At 41.3% G+C, this 22,483-nt stretch overlaps 3 protein-coding genes across 4 annotated transcripts; 2 read left to right on the top strand and 1 right to left on the bottom strand.

The window, feature by feature from the left end:
* Positions 1 to 883: 883 nt before the first annotated feature.
* On the top strand, positions 884 to 3,670 carry LOC117727949 (Krueppel-like factor 10). The gene is made up of 4 exons (XM_034528500.1): positions 884 to 992; positions 1,542 to 1,760; positions 2,487 to 3,300; positions 3,405 to 3,670. Exons 2-4 carry the CDS (start codon positions 1,551 to 1,553, stop codon positions 3,668 to 3,670), a joined length of 1,290 nt encoding a protein of 429 aa, XP_034384391.1. The 5' UTR covers positions 884 to 992; positions 1,542 to 1,550.
* Positions 3,671 to 4,095: 425 nt separating this feature from the next.
* Positions 4,096 to 10,939, bottom strand: LOC117728214 (antizyme inhibitor 1-like). 2 transcript variants are annotated; one of them, XM_034529011.1, is made up of 12 exons: positions 10,710 to 10,939; positions 9,854 to 9,975; positions 8,316 to 8,526; positions 7,969 to 8,142; positions 7,466 to 7,638; positions 7,018 to 7,152; positions 6,753 to 6,834; positions 6,561 to 6,635; positions 6,045 to 6,210; positions 5,579 to 5,694; positions 5,269 to 5,489; positions 4,096 to 5,160 (listed from the first exon to the last, which is right to left on the bottom strand). In XM_034529011.1, the coding sequence occupies exons 3-12, from the start codon at positions 8,415 to 8,417 to the stop codon at positions 5,046 to 5,048; spliced, it is 1,359 nt and encodes a 452-aa protein (XP_034384902.1). In that variant the 5' UTR covers positions 8,418 to 8,526; positions 9,854 to 9,975; positions 10,710 to 10,939; the 3' UTR covers positions 4,096 to 5,045. The 2 variants fall into 2 exon arrangements, with proteins under 2 accessions (XP_034384902.1, XP_034384903.1); XM_034529012.1 differs by having other exon boundaries at positions 5,269 to 5,486; positions 10,710 to 10,938.
* Positions 10,940 to 14,958: 4,019 nt separating this feature from the next.
* On the top strand, positions 14,959 to 21,271 carry LOC117728280 (V-type proton ATPase subunit C 1-A-like). The gene is made up of 13 exons (XM_034529104.1): positions 14,959 to 15,121; positions 15,605 to 15,770; positions 16,402 to 16,469; positions 17,405 to 17,490; positions 17,758 to 17,852; positions 18,080 to 18,171; positions 18,308 to 18,406; positions 18,489 to 18,557; positions 18,663 to 18,755; positions 18,971 to 19,064; positions 19,233 to 19,330; positions 19,475 to 19,601; positions 20,611 to 21,271. Exons 2-13 carry the CDS (start codon positions 15,639 to 15,641, stop codon positions 20,707 to 20,709), a joined length of 1,152 nt encoding a protein of 383 aa, XP_034384995.1. The 5' UTR covers positions 14,959 to 15,121; positions 15,605 to 15,638; the 3' UTR covers positions 20,710 to 21,271.
* The last annotated feature ends 1,212 nt before the right edge of the window (positions 21,272 to 22,483 follow it).

The raw sequence follows: 22,483 nt of genomic DNA, 5'->3' as shown, positions 1-22,483 counted from the left end.
AATAAATCCCTAAAAAGATATTCATTCTGCTATTGTGTTACATATTTTAACACATTTTGTTCCTTTTTTTGTCTTTTAATTGTTTGCATTAGTCTACTTTTTTGTTGTTTTTGTTGTTTATTTATTGACATAAATCCTCAGTGGAGTTCCAGCTCTCTGGAGGTATGAACTGTATGACATGATATTAATTAGATGTGAGCCAACATCAAAACTACAACACATATCTAATACCATTAGATAAACAGCTAAATGTCCAGATAACTATTTCTGGACACAAAATCTGTCAATAAAGAGTGGCAACACGTTATTTAGTCAGTGACACTTCAAACTTTAGGGAAAGTTTGTTCCGCCTGCACTCCAGATCTAAGGTGTCTGGGAAAAATTGTGAAGTATTCCAAATGTATTGTAATCCTATATTTAATATGTATATCTCACCAACAGATAAATTAGTCTGTTTTTTCAATTTCACCTCATGCCCCAAAGTGTGGTTAGTCATTGAAGGTGTGTTTCTGCTTATGAAGAAGTTGACATCAATTAACTCATCCAAGACGATAGTGTGTGTGTGTGTGTGTGTGTGTGTGTGTGTGTGTGTGTGTGTGTGTGTGTGTGTGTGTGTGTGTGTGCGTGTATTCGAGGGGGGGACGCGTGCGTAATCAGGAATTTTTCACACGCCCATGCTGTTGTGTATCACGCTGCTTCCACGGCGCCGTCAGCCCCCGATCACGCACTGACTCTCCAACCCCCATTGGTCGGCGCTCAACACACCTTTGCGTCCCATTGGGCGACGCGTTGAGCCGGGGGGGCTCGCCCCCCCTACCCCCCCCCCCCCACTGAGTCTTAAACCGATGAATGTAGCCAGGAGGAGGCCGAGGGAGAAAAAAAATGGGGAAACCTGGAATTTTAGTTTTAAGTGTTCACAAGAGTTGGAAGGACGAGTTGTGCTCCTGAGCAGTGAAGGCTCCTTATACACGTCACACTGACCCACATAACATGTAAGTAAATATTATTTTCACTACGTCATACATTCCTTCTTATCTAAGAATTGCTTAAAAAAATAGGCTATGTTATTTGGACAGTGACATTTGTTTGTTTCAGGATAATGATTGTTGTCATGCCTTGTTGAGCAACATTGGTCATTCATTTACCACCAGATTCACCACTGATGGTTACCCAGGAGTAGTGTGTGTGTACGTGTATGTGTGTGTGTGTGTGTGTGTGTGTGTGTGGGGGGGGGGGGGGTCAGGAAGGGGTTGAAGGTTTGTTTAAGCAGCACAGTTGGTGCTTTTGTCCCCCCACCAGGGAAGTAGGTGAAAGGGCCCTGAAGAGCAGCTGATCATGCTCACTTCACATGATCTCCTTCCTAGTCTGTATATGTCGATGAATGGCTTAATCAAAAAGCTTTTAGGATTGTTTGATCACGGTGTGTGTGTCTGCTAACAGAATCTGTAGTTTAATGTTGTTTTCCTACAGTGTGTCATATATAGGATTCAAATGAAAAAAACAGCCCATGTTGTGTTGTCTTATACTAATTTTTTTTCAAGAGTTGCAACATGGAAGTTGAGGAGCTCCACGCAGACATCCAGGGTGAATTCCAACTGGCTCCTTTGGGTGCAGGTGACATGGAGGCTGTGGAGGCTCTGATGTCCATGACGAAGCACTGGAAGACCAGAGGCTTCAGACACTTCAGGCCCTTGACTCCGTCCTCGGACTGCTCAGAGGACGATTCTGTCCCTTTTGGGTATGCTGCGCTACGGGACTCGGTAAGGGATCCAAGCGGGCTAAGGGTTGCCATATTTAAGTTTTTTTTTAGAACAAACCTGCAGTGTGTGGGAAGCAGATCACTGGTTTATATTATGGGAATGTCCATTCCTCTTTGGGCGAATCATGACAAATTACTAAAAGACACACTTAACATCGATCATACAGTTTTCCACATTACAACATGTAGTGGCTAGCACTGTTGCCTCACAGCAAGAGGGCCCTGGGTTCGGATCCCGGTCTGGTGGGTTCTCTCCGGCTTCCTCCCAGTCCAAAGACATGCATCTCAGGTTAATTGGACTCTAAATTGCCCGTAGGTGTGAGCGTGAGTGGTTGTCTGTCTCTATATGTGCCCTGAGATGGACTGGTGACCAGTCCAGGGTGAACCCTGCCTTCGTCCAATGTCAGCTGGGATCGGCTCCAGCGCCCCTAAATAGGATAAGGGGTTTGGATAATGGATGGTTTCCAAGCAAGGCGTCCTGATGAATATGTGTTTGGCAAAACAACAACATAAACAAGAACATCCAAGTAAACAGTGAAGAAAGGAGGGAAGAAAAGTCTGAGATAGCAGCAAATGTAAATATATATGAATGTACACACAAATACAAAATATGTAGATACATGCACACAGCTTCAAATGATATCTTAAGAAGGCCATATGATAAGAGTGGTTTCAAAGAAGACATATTTGACATAAAAACAAACAAATGACCCTTCATTCCCTTCAGTGTATGACGCCACCATACAGTCCACCCAACTTCGGGGACACCCATTCCCCCTCAGCGGCCGGAAGTCCGAGCCGGCAGCCAACGGAAGCGACCCCCCTGCACACGCGAGCTGCAGCCACCCCTCAGTTCCGGTGCACCAGTGTGATCCGTCACACCTCAGATGGCGGCGTTCGTCGCGTCTCCAGGGAGGGCAGACTTATCCAAACTCATATAAAACACTTTAAAACAGATTTGTGCTCCGAATGCGGACTGAACATAACTGTAATGCAGTCTGACTGTAGTGCAGCCATGCCACAGAAATCTTTTAATAGAACTTTGCCGCATGTGGCTGAAGCCAGCCAGACCCAGGTGAGTCTGTTGGGCTTGGATGATAAATCAGTCACATCTTCGGCTGCCTGTGTGGTCCCTCCTGTGCCCGTCTACTGCCACATCCTTCCTGTCTCTTGTCCTTCCCCCGGCGGTCAGCAGCAACACCCATTCCTAATCCCATCAGCAACCAGCACCGCGCTACAACAGCATGCACAAGCTTCTCCCGCCCACGTCTTCCTGCTGGGTGGCCAGGTGGCAAAAGGCCCTGTAATGCTTCTCGTCCCCCAGCCAGGCGTCCCCACACTCTACATCCAGCCAGCGCCGGCAACCCCCGTCGGTGCCAAGCTACCAGCCATCGCGCCCATTCGCGCTTCATTGGAGCGAAGACAAAACCCATCGCAGACAAAAGTGTCTCGTGCACGGAGTCATGTTTGTCCCCAAGAGGACTGCAACAAGACCTACTTCAAGAGCTCCCACCTCAAGGCCCACATGAGGACACACACGGGTAAGGGTTTTAACACACTTTGACAACTAGACATTAAACAAAAAGTCTCTTTTCTGGATGCTGCGATGAAAACAAACTGTTCCACGCCGTCTGTGTTCCAACAGGTGAGAAGCCCTTCAAGTGCAAGTGGAAGGGCTGCGAGAGGCAGTTCACTCGCTCCGACGAGCTGTCCCGCCACCGGCGCACCCACACGGGGGAGAAAAGGTTCGCCTGTCCCACATGCCTCAGCCGCTTCATGCGTAGCGACCACCTCGCCAAGCACGCCCGGAGGCACCTGGCGAGGGGAGGCCGCCCTGCTGGGCGATTAAAAGGTCACCCAATCCAGGTGACCTTGGGTGCGCCTGCTTTTTACACGCCACCAATCGGCTAATAACGTCTCCTTTAATGATTTAAAGTTGTGTAAGTGCATCCCTCAAACTGAGCATTTACACTGAAAATATCACATGACAAATTAAAGCTTAGAATGTTTACTTGTCCGTGATGTTTGACCAAAGAATGTTTCATATTGTTCTTTTGTTATAAAATCTATTTTGTTATTAAAATAAATAAATTAGCGCAACACTTATTTCTTACAGGGACAGTACAATTTGTTATTAAACAAGAACGTGTATATTGATTATGGGTAAGGACAAAGACCTACTAGGTGGTTTTGATTTGAGACATTTTGCTCCTCCAATCAAATCCCCACATTTTCCAGGATGAGAATTGGATCTGGCCATTTCTGAAAGTGGTTCGCCGTTATTTAAACAGGGCGTCACTGAGAATATTAATATTAACAAAAGACAGACGCAGTGATTCAGTCCAGTCAGTGAGGTGTTTATTACTGTTCATGTTGACAAACAGACACACCAGTTATTTTCCATCATGCCTCAAACACAGATTAGGAGACAACTTCACATATTGTACACGCTTTGCAAGAATACTTGCAGTTGGGAAATGGTATCTTTTCAACACGGTCCCAAATTATAAGCATTATAAATACTTAAATTACATTAATTCTGCCCCCATTCTATGTCAGCTGATTCTTCGTCACTTGCCTTGTCCCATCTGCTGCACAGACTATGCTACGTTGTGGTGGAGCAGTTACCTGCCGGCCCATCACTGGTCTTAGAGCAGGCTGCTCAGCACTTTAGATAAACTCAACACTGAGCCATTAGCTCCTCAACCACATCACATTTCCAGCAGTGGATTTTGAGCTCACACTGGCTTTATTCACGTCATCAAATAGATGAGTAAATAGACCTTTTATATGCAAGCTCCAAAACATTGAGAAAGGACAACACATAATGAAATCAAGCTCTTGTCACGCTGAATTAACTATACAACCAATTGGAATCATATATATACATTTTGTGGTAAAGCTGTGAACTGCATTTACATTTAAATATGCCGCTTCACTCCGAGATATCTTACTCTACAAGACTGGTTAAAATAAGATAGATAATACATTTGTCAAATATAATCAATTAAAATCATCACATTTCTACTGTATGCGTGTAAACTGTAGGGCCGTGGGACACCCAACGCAAAGGGTAGAACGTAGCCTCCTTTTAGGAGTCATCCAATTTGTTGCATACTAATTAACATCTACTTAGGTTGTTGGGGTGTGTATAATCAATTCAGTCTGGTCCCAGCTATTTCAACTTACAGCACAGCGGGCTCAGTTCATCGCAGTTGAATGTGGAACAGAGAAAGCTAGCAGCAGGAACCAGTAAAGGAAAGTCTTCCCATGTGTCTGGTGTTTGCTAAGCTGGGACTGACAGACCAGCCACTGTATGGCAGGAGTTGAGGAAATAAGGGACCAAAGAGAAGTTTTTCAGCGTAGCCTCATGGGTGACACCGATGTCCTGCATCTCAAACCTGGAGGAGGAAAATGAACATGAGTCCAGGACAAACTCTGCACGGAAATCTGTCTCAGTAATTTTTTTAAACGATTTTGCAAAACAACTCCACCACTGAGTTCTTTACCAGTCTCTGGAGGAGATGACATAGTATACGGGCGGTGGTGGTGAGTCTGTGGCGGCGCACAGTGGTTGACCCATACTGTAGGCCCCCGCTTGGGTGAACGTGAGCCAGTCTCCGATGTTGAGCTCAGGCAACAGGCAGTGCTCCACCACCTGGTCTAGGTCGTCCCCAGAAGGACCCCACAGGCTGCTGCTGAACACTGGAGCGTCCAGGGATGGGTTCTGCTAACACACACACACAGCAAGGATTTATGGCTCATTTATTTAAGTAATCCAACGCACAAAAATCGATTTATTTAGTTTTTGAGACTCACCCTATAAACGGAGGGAGCCGTAATCATTGTTTCAGAGAGTTTGCTAGCAAATGATCCGTACACCCCCTCATTCATGTGGTACTGGAACTCTGGCTCGTCGTTGGGAGATGGATCGTCTGTTTGGAGAGATGGCAGCCAAAACTAATGTTGCAGTGTAATTAATGAATTTTTAAACGTGCTTCTTAGATTTTGTTGCATATCACGAATTTGTGAATTACACGTACATGCTGCATCTTTCATTGTAACGTATCTTTAAGTGTAATTTTTACAGTTGTAATGTTGACAATTCCTGGATAGTCCAAATGTCAGCCCCCTCATAGTCCTACAGTCTGTCTGCTTGTTGAGGCTAACAAAATGCACCATGTGGCCTTAGAGTTTGTTTACATTTTCAGAGAGTCAACGAACATATAAACATAAGCTTTAATATCAATTAATATACTGTATAACCGGAACATATGCCACTGACCATGTGCTTGGTCCTGGCGATCCCGTGCCACCGCCTCCTTGGAGATGATGTTCACAGCCAGAGTGAAAGCAGAGGACACAAAGAAGCTGCCTTGTTCTGCAATGATGGAAACTCCAGTAGAAGGAGGGAAGTATAGGTCCACAATAGACATGACGGCTTTATTGATCTGCAAAAAGAGACGACAGCGGTAATAATTAAGAACCAAAATGGGTAGACCTTTTTAAAAAAAGTCACATTTAAAATGTTACTTCATCTAATCACATTATCGCTGTATGATGTAACATTTATACAACCGTACATACTTTTTAAAATATATATATATATAAATATATACAAGGGACATTGTGGTGATGCTTGCAATGCACTTGTATCAGATAATATCCATTCTAAAATGGGGACAAAAGGTAAAGCCAACCTAATACCATGAGACATTTCTCAACCTGTGTCTCTTATACAGATTATACTGCCCCGTGTTCCCTTTGTTAGTATTATGTGAACAGCAGATAAGATACTGACCAGTTCCAGCTGAGTCGTAGATCCACTGAAGCCACCTCCGATGTCCAAGATTTTCATGTCGAAGCCAATTTCCTCCTGAGGCAGACAAAGGCTTGTAAACGTGTAACCAAAACAAGTGAGTACCAAACAAAGCAGTGTTTTCTCGAGCGGTCACAAGTATTTTTTGTTGTTGAAATATTTAACATGACGTACTCCCATATCAAAGACACAACGGGCATCAGATATGGCGTGAACGTACACCTGGTCATCCTCACACGCACTGGAAATGTGAGACCTGTAAGGGAGGAAATGGGGGAAGTTAATGGTCGAAAATAGACACCTTCACAGGTGTTAAAACTGTATTCTGTTGCAGGTTGGACTAAAGCATTTGTTCAACTGAGATCTGAGGTAAAGAGAGCTGTTGTGGTCCTCCTACACATCTTTAGGCTTCTTTAAAGTCCATCTTTGCAGGCCTCACCTGACCCCAACTACTTGCACACCGAACTCCTTCGCCTTCTCCAGCAGATGCCTGCAGTCCTTGAGGGAACAGCCAAAGGTCATGCTCATTTCATCATTCTGGCCAGATGCTTCTGTTGAAACCTGTAGCAGCAGCCTGAATTAAATAAAAGGATATTGTTACAGGTTTGCTTATAAAAAGAAATGAGTTAGATGAGTGGTACACAACTAGAATGAGTTAAGAAGCGAGCACATTAGATCACAAAAACCCTTCAGCTGAGACCAACTTGTTTTGTTATTGTCAATCCCAATATGCCAGAACATGGGAAACAACATTCTGTATTTCAAACCAAATCCTGATAAATAGTATCTAATGACTTACTCACACAAAGCCAATTACTTAATGTTGAAACAGCAGCAGCATTCATGTCACATGCTCATTAGCACTAGGACTAACATCAAGCACTTACTTGGCATTGGGGTGGCAGCGAGAAATCTTGCGCAGCTCTGCTTCATTGTCACACACCAGGAGGTCAATGCCATTCTTAGCAGCGTATTTTATCTGGGAGACTTGTTTGCAAACACCACTGTAGATGATGTCTTCAGAGGGAATACCGTGGCTCTGGACCAGCTCAAGCTCAGACTGAAATACAAAAAAGACACAGTAAGAACAGTATTTCCTTAATATACTGCAGGTGAACATTTTATAATACTACATATACATACGACAGATACACTAAACAATATAGAAAAGGTAGGCCCTGAGATACATTGACCCCTTGGTGGTGCTTTTATATCTATTCAACAGATTGTGGAGCAAGAGTTGTGCTATATAAACTCCAGATAAATGGACTATTAGTTGCTCTAGTAGAGCCACAGGAGTGGTACATTACTGGACTGTATTTGTTACCCTGTAAAATTAGAGTAGTAAACTACACAACTTTCTGCTCCACATGCAAGTATGAGAGAGTACCTTGTTGGTACAAATGAATCCAGTTCCGAGGGCAGCAAGAACTTCAATAACAGCTGGACTGCTGTTGCATCTGACAGCATAGTAGGGTCGTATTTGGGCCATGTGAGTTCGCCAGCGAACATGCTGCCTCATTAAAACTCCCAGGTCTGCTACAAAGAATGCATTCTTCTCACACTGAGGAAACAAATAAGAAACGTGTGGATGAATAAGATGAAATACACATCACCTGTAATAAACTAGGCAAAACAATACAATAACAGGTGTTCGAGAGTTGAGACACTTCTAAGACAGTAAGAAATTCAGATTTTTGTGCTAAATGTGCATGTCGTTGTGGTGAGACCCCTTACCAGAGTTTGTTCATAAATGTGATTGTCAATCACGTCACAAAGGGCTGTGCCTCCCTCCAGTAGACCAACAGAATACTGTGGTTCATCAGTGATTCCTTTCATCCTCTCAATCGTTTTCTTCGAATCCGACAGGCATAAAGAACGTGGCTAGTCCGAAGTGGTCTTGCTCGCACCTACTCAAGCCCCTGGGGTCCTAGACGTATGCAACAAACTGTACAAGACAATGAGAAAAGTCAACATAGCGCACAAAGTCTAAAAAGCAAAGCAATTCAATTATATTTGGATAATGCATATTCATTGATGTCGTCCAGCTCGTTTCTAGTTTATTGAGTAGCTGGAACATAAACCTCTCTGATGAGATCCCCAAACAAACAAGTCATTTTTTAGGGAGCATCCAATCAGAGCACAGAGCAGGCTCCATGTTACATGACAGCTTTGTGGAAGAGTCCTATTCTTCTAAAAAGCCGCTATGAAAATAGAGTTTGGGTCACAGAGATCATTTACTTTAGCATCAATTACTCCCAACAATCACCATCAATCCCTGAGCCAGTGACCCGTGAATGGTTCTCTTTGATGGCATTAAACAAAGTACAATACAGGCGGCGTTGATGCAACAACTTCACTTTCAATAATGTGTCTCAACACACCAGAGAAGCACAGCAGTCTGGACCGGACCAGTTGTGACATGGCTGTAGCGTTGGATGGTTAAATAGGGAGACTAACCATGTGGCTAGAAAGCCTACTGTGCTGCTGACAACTGTGACAAGGCAGGGGCTATCGCTCAACAACCCATCTGAAGTCTGATTGGTTGTACGTGAAATATTGTGCAGAAATAATGGGACAGAAAGTCCGATACAAAAACAGAAATGGAACTCCTTGATTTAATTGTGAAGCCTACAAATCACTGAGTCCTCTGCAGAAACACAGGTTAAAAAATGTTTGAGAGATAACTCAATCCTATCATCCACCAGGACTATGTAACTAACAAAATGCTATGTCACTCCCTTTTGAAAAAAGTGATGACGCATGACATGTTCATACATAGTTACACTAAGTTAAATCATTATATTCACATTATACTGCAGAAAGGAGAACTAAGTTGAAAATGTACTCTATTAGAAGGATTATTATCTATAACCAAATAATGATCTCCTTCATTGCAACTAAATCAGAATAAGAGAAAAATAATACTGCAGAAAAAAAGGTGGGAACACAGTGCCCTGTTATTTTAATAGAAGTGATGAAAATAGATCTGAAATACAAAATCTAAAATAACTATTAGCCTGTTTGAGATTTATCTGGGGCACACAGCTCGTTGGTGATGCTATATATATATATATATATATATATATATATATATATATATATATATATATATATATATATATATGAACAAAATGAGACGTATCCATGCAAACAGACACACATACGCAAATGCAAACATGTTTTTTTTATATTGCATATATTTCTCCTACGAAAATATCTTCATTAAAACAATCAAAGAGAATGCATTCAAATGTTACGCCCATTTCACTCACATGGATGAGTCCTGCGGTGAACTCGTCCTCTATCAGCTAGGATCCCAAGGTGGCTCGGCGTTGAAGTCAAAGGGCTCTTGGTAGAGAGCTGCCCCTAGATCCTCTGGATCGTTGTTGTACACCTGCAAAAGCAGATGAGGACAGGGCACACGGTCATCAGTGCACTGACTCCCTCGACTGCTATACAGTGTCTCTCCAATCGAATGTGTTAGCTTAGTTAAGTGTTGAGGAAACATTGATTAACTGATGAGCAGGCAAATGTTGAGTGTTAAGAGCCAATGGGTGGAGAGCATAGGAGTTGCGTATGCTTCACAGTTTTTTTAATTGCTCTGTGTTAATGTTTAAAATGCTACACTTTCCTAGTTTGGACTATGGTCCGAAATAAAGTTGACTGAATTGGTGCAATCGTGTCTAACGCTAGCAGTTTTGAATGAAGTAGCTAATTGCCATGTAACACTAATGTTACTCTGGCCCCCGGATTGATTAACACTAGCCAAATACCAAGCTGCCTGTTACCAATTCAAAGCCACATTTAATGTTTCTGACCTAGCGTTAAAATAAATTGACCTAACATTACTTAGTTTGCTATTGTAAACAATCAATGTGCGGCTATTAACATAGTTTAGTAACGGTAGCATAATATTTAGCGTTAGTTTCCTATCTACACACGATATCATTCTTGTTTAAAAGGACAGTTAGTCATTTATTTCAATGATAATGCCAAAAAGCATTACGTTATCTTAACCCTCTTAAAGCTAGCAAGTATAGCTAGGTTACCCGGTTAATATAACAACATGCTAATTAGCGAGCTAACAACGCGGTTAGCTAGCGTTAGGTGAACATTAACGTTACTTACGTTGGCTGAAAACCCAAAAGAGGGGACAGAACGCTTTTTCTTTTTAGGCGAAATTTTTAAAGAGTGGTGGGGTTACTAAAAGAGAAAAGGATAACGGCCATGGACGTGGTGGATTAGATCGAGTTATTGTCGTTCAGCGTTATGGCGAAGCAAGATGGTACCGAGTAGTTGTGACGACAGAGCGAAAGGCAACGGTGGAGGTCGACTGTGCACACCCACAGACAAGGAATGTCACCTGACGTTACGCCACGACATCCGGTCAAAATGTCAAAATAAAGTGCAAATTAATTTTCAAACACTAGATTCCCGAAATAATAATATCTGATGATATTATTTTTCATGTAACGCTCATTTATCCTAAACGGCAGCATATAACATGTAACGCTGTTCCGGTTTGATTCCACATTAGTGGGAAATGACGCTTTTTAGATGGGCGGAGATTAGAGCTGTCAAAATCACAAAAACAAAACAAAAGACAACGACCTTAGTTTTACTACACGATATAAGATGTGGAGCATTTATCAGCAAGGACATACATTACTACAATAATTACCCCCCACCCTAACTTGCAATAATAATATTATTATTGTTATCATTATTATTATTTTAAATCATACAAAATAATGCTAATAATAAGAATACAAATAATGATAACAAGCATATAAATAACAATAATACAAATATTTGTAATAATGACAATAACAACAACAATAATAATAGTAACAACAACAATAATAATAACAACAATAATAATGACAACAATAATAAAACAATTAAAATGTACAGAGGAGTAGCATTATGCTGTTATATTATGTTCATATTATACTCATATTCCAGATCTATAATTACATGGCTAATGTTAAACATTTTCAAGAATTACCTGTGTTATGTCTTTATTATATTTCCCATGGCTCAGCAATAAGGACAGAATGCTGGCCAATTAAATCTGCAGAAAGTTCCTTTTTTTCTGAAGCCAAAATCAAGGTGGCAAAGCAGCAGTCGCACGGGTAATAAGTAGATGGATGCATGTATTTCCCCCCAAGTTCAAGCTCTGAATGGGTTTCCCTTTCCCTTTGCTTTTGTTGTAGTGACTTTGAGGAGTTGCGCCTGCCTCTGGGGCAGTGTCTCCCTCCTCAACACTGGTGGAGGAGGAGGAGGAGGAGGAGGAGGATGAGGAGGAGGAGGAGGTTGGCATTGGAAAGCTGTAAGTGTTTTTTCTGGCGCTATTTTGACTCTATATCAATACTGACATCATCTTGATCTCAAGAATCACAGACTGAGGCCTAACATCTCCAATTCAAATGTACATCTGTCAAATTTCACAGTCTAATAGGTTTCTAAAGGTTTTAATGCATATTTACAAATAATCTAATTTTCAAAATGTTTTAGCATTTTTGCAGATATTCTTTTTAATACTGGGAAAAACTATTTTATGAAATGTTTGTTTGTCTTAGTTCAGTGGTTTCTATAAATTGTTACAAAGTGACGAAGACATATGCAGTGCAGTTTTTAATGAACGTGAATGTGTTTCCTTGAAATACACATCAGAACAACCCATGTTCTCACTTCTAAGTTAGGCATAATGTTGGGTTTTTCCAGGATTCAATAAACATTTTGATTCCATCCATCCAGAAGCCCTTTTCTTCTATTGAGATTGTATGTTAACCAACAGCAACAACGTAAGATCTCTGAAATCTTTACCATCCCATGTCCTAACGGTACAGTAACAGGGCACGGTGTGCTGTTGTGAATTCACAAAACGTTGACATTCTTCAGTGTATTAGATGAGCCATGAGGGGGGAATAAACAATAGCAGCGTTTGTTTCACTAAAACTTTTGCTTAGGGTCCATTGTAAAGGCTGCAGAACGCAACACAAAAGCTGTTCCGTGTTTTGTGCCTGTTTTGTGCGACACTAAACGAGACCATGTATATATAAGTCTAATCACGCAACGCATCTAAAGTGGCTTCCAGTAAAGCACAATATTTAATTACCATTGTTTGGATCATAATGGCCATCGCAGGCACTGGGTATGCGTGAGCCAGACATGTGTACCACCCACCGTGAGGGCAAATACTCCAGTGGTTGCATTGTGTAGCAGGAATTCATATTTGCAAACATTACAAACAGATTACATCAACACACAGACTTGGAAAGACCCAGCGTAGACGAACCCTGACTGACCAAAGATTCTCCAGTCAGAGAGGAACATACTCCAATTATGAAAATATAAAATAATAAAGCACCTTCAACAAAATTGTATTGTCCTCTTAGTTTCTATGCATTAAAGAAATGCATGAAATAATATATATATATAAACAGAATCAAGAGAATACATCTGTATATGTGCAGTACGTCAGCATGTTTGAAAAATAATTTACTCATTACAGGGACTTGAGTGGTAACCCACGATGAACTTGTGTTACGCAACAGACTCTAGTGTTGTGTTGTTAAGTCACTCATCAGTTCTTCTTGCCAAAGAATGTTGCTAAGTAAAAGGACCTCTGAACAAACTTTTCCTCACACTGATCTGAATGTTAAGCAGGGAAAACTGGTTGCAAGGATACAACAAATACACAAAAGTCATCTCATTAAAACGATCAGATCCAAGAATGCTAGTGACAGTCTATTTGCTGACAACTACATAGACATTTCTGAAAAGTCAACGCACTATTTGACACAACTTAAAAAATGTATTGTAAAATGTCTCTATTTTTGGGGGGGTTCTACAATATGCCACCTAAAAGGAAGCACCTATCACTGGGCTTTCCCAGGACTTGTCATTTTCAACAATAGTATCAAAGTGGCGGGGAGATACAGCGAGATATATCAGGATTGTCGAACAATAACCCAATCTTTAAAATTGTTTGGGACATTTCACCCCTTGTTTCCTCTCTGCCAAGATAAATTGCAGTATAAGTCATTCTTAATAGGTTCATAACATCACTCTGTGTTAGTTGACTTCATAATATGTTGTTTGCTGTGAAGGTATATTGTTTCTGAGACAATCACTTCAATAAAAGTAAATATAGACACTCTATGTTACATTATGCTTTTTAAGATATTCTGCAGGTAAGTCATGTTGGAGAATGCCCGTGTGTATTGAGATGCGTGGACATGCCTCTGCACAGATATAGTCCAAATATTGCATATGTACCCTGCAATGGATCAACACACAACTGTGCCATCATGTGTGTGTATGTGAGCGTGCTTGAATTTCCAGAAACAGTCGGTCACCGTAGTCCAGGTGACCAACCGGTGAACAAGTAGGTTAAAATTGAACAGGTGATGTGCGCAGCAAGACAGTGTATACAAAGCACATAGAGATGCCTTCATCCCTGAAGCGCATCTCCATGCAAGGTGACAATGTTGAATGATATGTATGTGTGAGGGGATGGAAAGCTTGCAAATAGTTGTTTTTTTAATTTATTGATAAAACAACACTTTTCACTCCTATTGAATATGAGGGAGAACACACACCAGACTCACAGCCGCAGTCTGCGTTCTGCAGATTGATTGATTATGGTGTGTGTGTGTGTGTGTGCAAGTGCGTGCGTAAGTGTGTGTGTGTGTCCTCATAACTTCCCGGCCGACTGGCCTCTGGCCAGCCTTGGGCAAACTTGACCTGCCGTTTGATGTGGAGGGTTGGCTCCAGGCAGACCAACCATTGTGTCCCAAACAATGAACCCCAGACCCACTGAACTATAAACATGTCCATTTGGGGGGCGTTTTCCTTTAGATTCTGTGCAGGAGACACCCAAAGTCAGGAAACCTGAGCCGGCTTTTCCAAATTTAGCAACTCGAAAGCCTCGAATGCTTGCTGACTTGGCATCCGAGGTCGCCCTTGTGCTTCTCTTATAAAGTAATAATGCACTTGGAATGTGGACTGACGCACAAGTCTGGGGTTTGAATTCTCATCACTTCTTGTAATTCAGGAAATTTGGTTAAATTCTAAATGAAGAGTAACACTTTTTTTTATATATGGAAGTTACTGATCTATGTTATTGCATGACATTCATACAATCTTGACTTGACCATTGCAGAGTGGCGCTTAGTCACTGAGACCCTCTTTTATCTAAATGGCCTGGCCTCTATCGCATATGTTCGCATGCATCTTGCCTTACTGGAGTGTCCTTGAATCTCAGCATCAAACCCACTCAGAAAGAATCAGCATCAGTCATTAGTCCAGTTACCTGCAGTACCTGCTGTCCACCGGCTGGAGTCGCTGCGGAGTCTCTCCCAGTGAGCAGAGCGTGTGAGAGGCCTTCCGGTTCCTCTGGCAGATCAGCTGACTCTGATGCTGCTGTCAGGAGACCTCACCAACTGTATTGAATGGCAACTATGAAAACGATCAAGCCATAGACAGCTATATATTTGTTTCACTCCTAACGGCCACATTTGATATTCACCCAGGTGAGTGAAATTATTAAACACCTCTGCTGCTGCTGCTGTTGTTGTTGTTGTCGTGAGCAAAGCTAAGTGGCTAACGGGTAGCTAATCCCTGCTAGATGTTGCTTGACCTTAAACCATCAGTTTTGTTGTTAGCTTTCTTTAGTTTCTATACAGTAACGTTCTCGTTCAATTCTTTTCTAGGGCTGTGACGTCAGGTAGCTGTAATGATAATGATAATACATGTGTGTTGGCAAAATGGCCTGTAGCTAATAAAACAATCAATGAGCTCCTTCTTGCGAGGGTTAGCATGATTTAATTTGCTCGCTAGCTTAGTGGTAAACAGCACAGCAGCTTCTAGGAGCTAAGATGTAGCTAAAGACAGGAGAAATGTAAACACACTCAACCTGTACTGTCACCAAATCAGTGCTGTTGATACAGAGACTCAGATTTATGAGCTGAATCATAACACAGCACACATGAATCTGAATTCAGTTTTCCTCTCAGTTTTTCTCGAGCTACACCAGTGCTGTCGAAAACCATGACAGAGTTTTGGTTGATCTCTGCACCGGGAGAGAAGACCTGCCAGCAAACATGGGACACCATGATGGCAGCCACCACGCGTACCAACAACCTCTCCACTAACCACAAGTTTAACATCCCAGACCTCAAGGTGAGCATGGCTTTTTGTGGGCTTCTCTGCGTTTTACAACATCACACCTCTCTCCCATGCTGAAATACAGGGGCATTACTTTGTAGTAATTCATCTATTGATTCAAGCAGTAGAATGTGCACATACGTTTCTTTTTTGCTCAATTCATAGTTGTTATTCATCATAGAAAAGTGGGGTTTTACTTGTAAAAGTAGGCTAAAATCACTCACCTGATATATCCATTGTCAAGAATAAGCAAATTGTGTGCATGGGAAGCGGTCTTCACGCAGACCCGTCGCCTGCATGTTGAAGCAGCTGGTTTTGTTCAAGGTTTTTGTCCACAGAGCGTTCCGGCTAGTTTGGTTTCTCTCAACACTGGTGGAGGAGGAGGAGGAGGTAAAGTAACCCAGCTGACCTCGCAGCCTTGCGGGGCTGCGATTTTCTCCTGTAACCGTTAGCGACGCATGAGTGGCCCCGAATAAAGAGGCGCCATCATAAGCACACAGGGCCCCCCACTGGATGTCCCTGCAGGCGAACTGGACCTCAGATGTCACTGTTAAAACACAACCCCGCTGACCCCGCTTCAAATCTCAGGGCTGACGACTCACAAATTGTAATGTGCTGATGTTTGACTTTTTATGTTCAAAAACAGGTGGGGACCCTAGATGTCTTGGTTGGGCTGTCGGATGAACTGGCCAAATTAGACTCCTTTGTTGAAAGGTATGCCACACGTTGTGTTCTGACTTGGAATGAACATTGCTAATATCTATAGAATTAGTGTTTTAGTGCCTGATTTAAAAACTCCTAACCTACGTAGTACCCCTGACTCTACCATTCCCTAATCCATTAGCTTACCTTGTAACGGTGAGGAATTTCACAGTGGCCAGAGGTTAGCGGGCGTCGCAGTCCAAACTTGGCAATTTACAGTTGGGTGACACACCAGCAGCTCATTTTTTTATGCAGATATAAATACCCAATGACTTATGTGCCCCGAGTGTGCTTCAGTATAATTTATAGCCTTTTGGAAATACTGACATCCAAAAAACTCACACAGAGCCATTATTGCCTAAGATGTACTTTGCTTCCTCTGTAGATATTTCCAAGACTGTGAGAAAGACACGGTTTCACTTTGTCAGACTACTTTAGTCTAGTTCCTTTTTGGAAGTTTCTGTCAACCATGTTTGGGGAAAAACTACTGAATTCTTCAAAATTGCACCCATTAATGCATTTTGATTGGATTATTTGAATACATTTTTGTTTGTTGTCCTCTGACGTTATAAGAACAATACAAATATTTCAATAGATAGCGAAGTAGCAGATGTACTTTCTTATGAACTTTTTAGGGTTGAGGTGGGACTTGGCTGTCAGTGTCTCCCTGGCTTCACTACTGTAGACGCGGTGCTGCTTCTGATGTGCTGCCCAACGGTTAAACATTCTGAACCTCTGCAAGTCTGCCATATTATAAATTGCCTTGTCAGGAAATTATCTTAACGGGAATATGTGAAAGCTTTCGATGAGTGTGTTTGCGTAGAATTTCGGGCACACGGTCGCGGTGGCATGTGTGAGCATGTGCAGATGCGAACGTTTTGTTTGCGCCAGCTCTGTGCAGTTTGCGTTGGCATGCCGTTGTTTTGATGTCTCCCGGTTGTTCACAGTGTGGTGAAGAAGGTTGCTCAGTACATGGCTGACGTGCTGGAAGACAGTCGAGACAAAGTGCAGGAGAACCTGCTGGCCAACGGAGGTACACTGATGTTTGCAAGTAACACAAATGTCAAGATAATTTTAGCACCTAAACAAGCTGTGGGAATGCAAAGCAAAGTTAACTGGACAATAATGCTAATAACACCTAAGCCACACTGATGTTGTTCTAAATGTTCTGATCAATTCCTAACGGATCTGAAATCACGATCTAATTTAATTGTAGCTTTACCCATCTTCTGTCTCTTTATAATCTGATAATAAGATGATTAGAACCTGACAGGTCTCTTGTTGTCTTGTTTTTCCCCAGTTGATCTCGTCACCTATATTACCAGATTTCAATGGGACATGGCAAAATATCCCATCAAACAGTCTCTTAAAAACATCTCTGAAATAATCGCAAAGGTAGGTCTCTGCATTTGTCAATATTTATACAGATATTGCTGTGAATTGTATATGTGTATGTTTGTAGTCTACTGGGCAGTAGTAGAGCGCTGCTATATGATTCTATTTCCCGCTGGACCCACACAGCACCTATAGGTGCTCTGAGCAGAGCCTTAAAGGGCATGTCACTCTGCATTTTATTTGTCAGTTGTAAATAATCTCATCCACGTTTTTTTGTTTTTTCCCAGCAAGTAACCCAGATTGACAATGACCTGAAGGCCAGAGCATCAGCCTACAACAACCTGAAGGGAAACCTGCAGAACTTAGAGAGGAAGAACGCGTGAGTGACCCACAAGTACCAATGTGCACGTCATCAAATGGCAAAAATATATGAACTTTAATGGGTCATGGCAGCGTTTGTCAACACGTTCTCTGCGTTGCGACCATGTTGTTGTAACACTGTCGTGTGCCACCAGGGGGAGCCTGCTGACCAGGAGCCTCGCCGACATCGTCAAGAAGGAAGACTTTGTTCTGGACTCAGAGTACCTCATCACAATGCTGGTAGTTGTACCAAAGTGAGTGTTATTTCTCTAGAATGCCTCAGGAGAAAGAGAGATGAGATGTGCTCTTAGTGTCTACCGTCCTCGTTTCTTTCAGGCTGGCGTACGTTGACTGGCAGAAAACATATGAGACACTGGCTGAGATGGTGGTGCCCCGATCCTCAAAGTTTGTATATTTCATTTGTATATTTCTTTAAATGTCTTAAATTGAGTACTTATACGACCTAACATCATAAATGTCGTATAACAAGTACCTGTGTGTTTCCTCTAGTCTGCTATTCGAAGACAATGACAGTGGGCTGTTTAGCGTCACTCTATTCCTGAAAGCCATCGACGACTTCAAACACAAAGCCAGAGAGAACAAGTAAGCGTCGTCACACTGAGATAATGTGCGCTGTCATTAGCAAGAGGTCTAAAGCGTGTTCAAAAGAAGCCAGACCATGCAACAAATATCAATAGCTCTGACTAAATATATCCACCGGACGGGGATCACAGGGTTTATATTTGTAACTTTAAACACACACAGAAATATTCGCGATCAAATGAATCTGATTTCTGCCCCCGACATCTTGTTTCTAGGTTCACAGTGAGAGACTTTCAGTATAATGAGGAGGAGATGAAGGCAGACAAAGAGGAGATGACACGCCTCTCCACAGATAAGAAGAAGCAGTTTGTAAGTGGTGGAACAGGAAATCGTTTTCCTAAGTGTTAAGTTTTTAGTTTTGTTGTTTTTTGCAATTAGTGTTGTTGTACGTAGCTTTCTCTTGCATATTTGTTTACAATGCTTTGCTGCTTGGCTCATTGATACAGTATCACCCTAATCTGCATCGGCTCTCTGCAGGGCCCGCTTGTCCGATGGCTGAAAGTGAACTTCAGTGAAGCCTTCATTGCATGGATTCACATCAAAGCACTGCGGGTGTTTGTGGAATCTGTTTTAAGGTACTGTCATCAGAAATCCAGTCTTAATGTCAACCGTACATTCTGATACGTATAACTAATCGTAAACCGGCAGCAGTTCAAAAACCAAATATAGAAAGAAAATGATTTATGAATTACTTATTTGTGTCATTTTTTTCCCTTCAGGTATGGGCTGCCGGTGAACTTTCAGGCCATGCTGCTGCAACCAAGCAAGAAGACCATGAAGAAGCTGAGGGAGGTGCTGAATGATCTGTACAAACATCTGGACAGCAGTGCAGCAGCTATCATCGACGTGAGTACTTTGGTAATATTGTGTAACGGCTCTGACTACAAGCAACAAGAAAAACGCTGCACATCTCGGAGCAACATAGTCATGTGCCTTAATAAAAAAACGTATGATGTGATTATCTCATCAGAAGTTCGGATATTCAATATTATTTCGGTATGTATAACCTACAATACCTCCACTTAAAAGAATCACAAAGTATCTTTTGCAGAGACTTTTAGTTTTCTATGCTAAAATTAATTTGAATTAACATTTTAATACTATTCTTTGTAGTTATTTTAGACGTAAATGTATGGTAATGTAGTGCATTGCAAAATAATAGTTTCAACAACAGAACGTGTATCTTTAAGCCACATTACACACTATTTCAAAGTAGCTTTTGAGTGTGTTCACAAAATTAAATTATACTCAAATTAAAGTATACTCAAACCATTGAAGCTCTACTGCTGAGAGCTCTGCTTCTCCTCCATCACTGTGGGATTGTAACAGGAGCTCCTTCTCATGGCCAGACCTGGTTACTGCAAAAAAAGAGAGACCGCTTTACATACAATCTGTGCTGTGAAGCAGTCGAGTACCAAACAATATTTTATATTGAGGCACAACGCTGCATTGATTGATATTACAGTCTTTAGACAATATTGTATGAATAAACAAAAGTGATACTATATGTGACAACCACAAACATAACAATATTTGTATATAATATGTATATACACACGTGCAAATGTACGTACACGTTTCTATCAATCCACAATGCACTTAGAGGAAAATAAAATAATTTTCAAATTGGAAGATATGCCCTCAACATATATTACTGCTACTATATAATCAGGGCTTTTATTTTGTTCGATTCTCATCAAATATATGAATTTAAGTTCTTAGTTGTGTTAAATGTGTTACTAAAAAGAAACTTATTTAAAAACAATCTGTTTAGAGTTCAAAGTTTGAAGTTGCTTTTTTTCATGAAAACGGCAGCTTACACACATTAACGGTCTCAACTGTCCTTTTCTGTCAGTCTGCGTTTGACATCCCGGGCCTGAACCTGAGCCAGCAGGAGTATTATCCTTACGTCTACGACAAGATCAACTGTAACCTGTTTGACTTTAAAGTGTAACACTTTCCCCATTTTGTCTCGATGCTGAGTGTTGATAATAAGTTAGCTCTCCCCTTCTCTAAACCACCCTCTCCTCCTCCCCTCACTGTCGCCTCTCACCATCAGCTGCTTGAATGACAGCGCTGCATGTTTATTCCTTGTGGTGAAACTGCCCAATGGCAAGCTTCTACCACTTATACAACCAAGGGACAAAATAAGAAATACTTTTTAATTATTGTTTTTGTTTACAGTTTGTTTTTCTTCTTTTTTTGATGTGAAATGGATTAAGAGATCATGTTGAACATATGTATCTTTACTGTGTCATTCCACACGTGCTGGCTTATATTGATAGCTACACCCTTACTGTTCAGAGATTTAGTGGTTACATGTTATCACTGTTACCCGCGGCAACCAGACCTGCTATGTGTTGATATGATTGTGGGGTCGCTTTGTGTAACAAGGATGTGATTCAAGTGTGCGTGTGTTGTCGTCTCATGTTGTGTATATTTGCTGTCCAATAAGATCTGTATACAGAGTGTTGTGTGTAAGCCAGTGATTTCAATAAATATGATTGATGAATAAATCATATAAAATGTGTGTGCATTTGTGAAGGGATTCATAAATGACTGAAATGATTGAAGTCAGAATTTTTTTAAATCAATATATTAAAAACAATATTTCCCTTTAGAGATATGTGAAAGTCTGATATGTGTTCTTTTGTGTGTGGAAATGTTATGCTCCTGGTTTTGGCTGGAATTCCCTCAAAAAAGAGTTTTTTTAATATCTTGATAGAACTATCCTGGCAAAATAAATAAAGGTTAAATAAACAAATCAATATGAACAAGCCTCATATGGTGATGTAAATGTGGGAGCAATGAAAAAGAGAAATGTTGGACCCAACTCTGTGTAGTAAAAAGAGATCCTCTGTGAAGCCTTGTGATGACTCATGATCATCGGGAGAGCTGCAGGCAGTCTGAAGGACAGTTCCTCTTTAAGCAGAACTCCTTTGGAACCCACATTCTTTGGTTTCAACATGGAGGACCGCTGGAGACTTCACCAGCAGAGGGCACTGAACAGACACTTAAGATGAGGTCCTTGCATGCTATCATTGAACATGTTGGAAGCCAAACCCTCAATTAAAGGGTCAAACGCACACAATATGCAAAGGGTCCACTGACCTTAAAATCGCATCAAGTCATACAAGAGATCTGCACTGACAGCACTCCATAAAATACCATATGAAAGAACAATGTACTGATCTAACAAAGATCTTATTAAGGCTGTCACAACACAGCCATCTCTCCGAGGGGTTTGTACACATTATTGAGAGTCAATGCTGGATCGATCAGTGTAGAGGTAACACTCTCTGGTTTTAAGGGGACAACGTATACCAATACTTACAATAAAAGGAAACAATACAGAAAAGTTAGAGGAAAAAATATATATATTAAATAAAAATAAAAAAGTTGAATTGAAATCAAAAAACAAATCTCTATAATACGATGCATGGATGTCTATTGATTATAGTATCCAAAGAAGAAACACTCATTATGGATACTACTATGAAAATAGATATAATGGAAAATAATAAGAAAGTACAGACCAGCAGTATGTTGGAATCAATACGAATGGCTATTTTTAAAAGGCTATGCACGGCACACAGGTGAACCTGATTAGACCTCTTGTCTACTAACCTTCTAATTAAATGAGTAATCAGGCGATTAAGTGTGGGGCCTTTTGATATCTAATGATTTACAAAAAGAGAGAAAGTATGTGCAAACACACGAGACAGATA

The sequence above is a fragment of the Cyclopterus lumpus genome, chromosome 25 (assembly GCF_009769545.1).
Source record: "Cyclopterus lumpus isolate fCycLum1 chromosome 25, fCycLum1.pri, whole genome shotgun sequence".
Classification (NCBI taxonomy): domain Eukaryota; kingdom Metazoa; phylum Chordata; class Actinopteri; order Perciformes; family Cyclopteridae; genus Cyclopterus; species Cyclopterus lumpus.
This window is presented reverse-complemented; position numbering and strand designations above follow the sequence as displayed.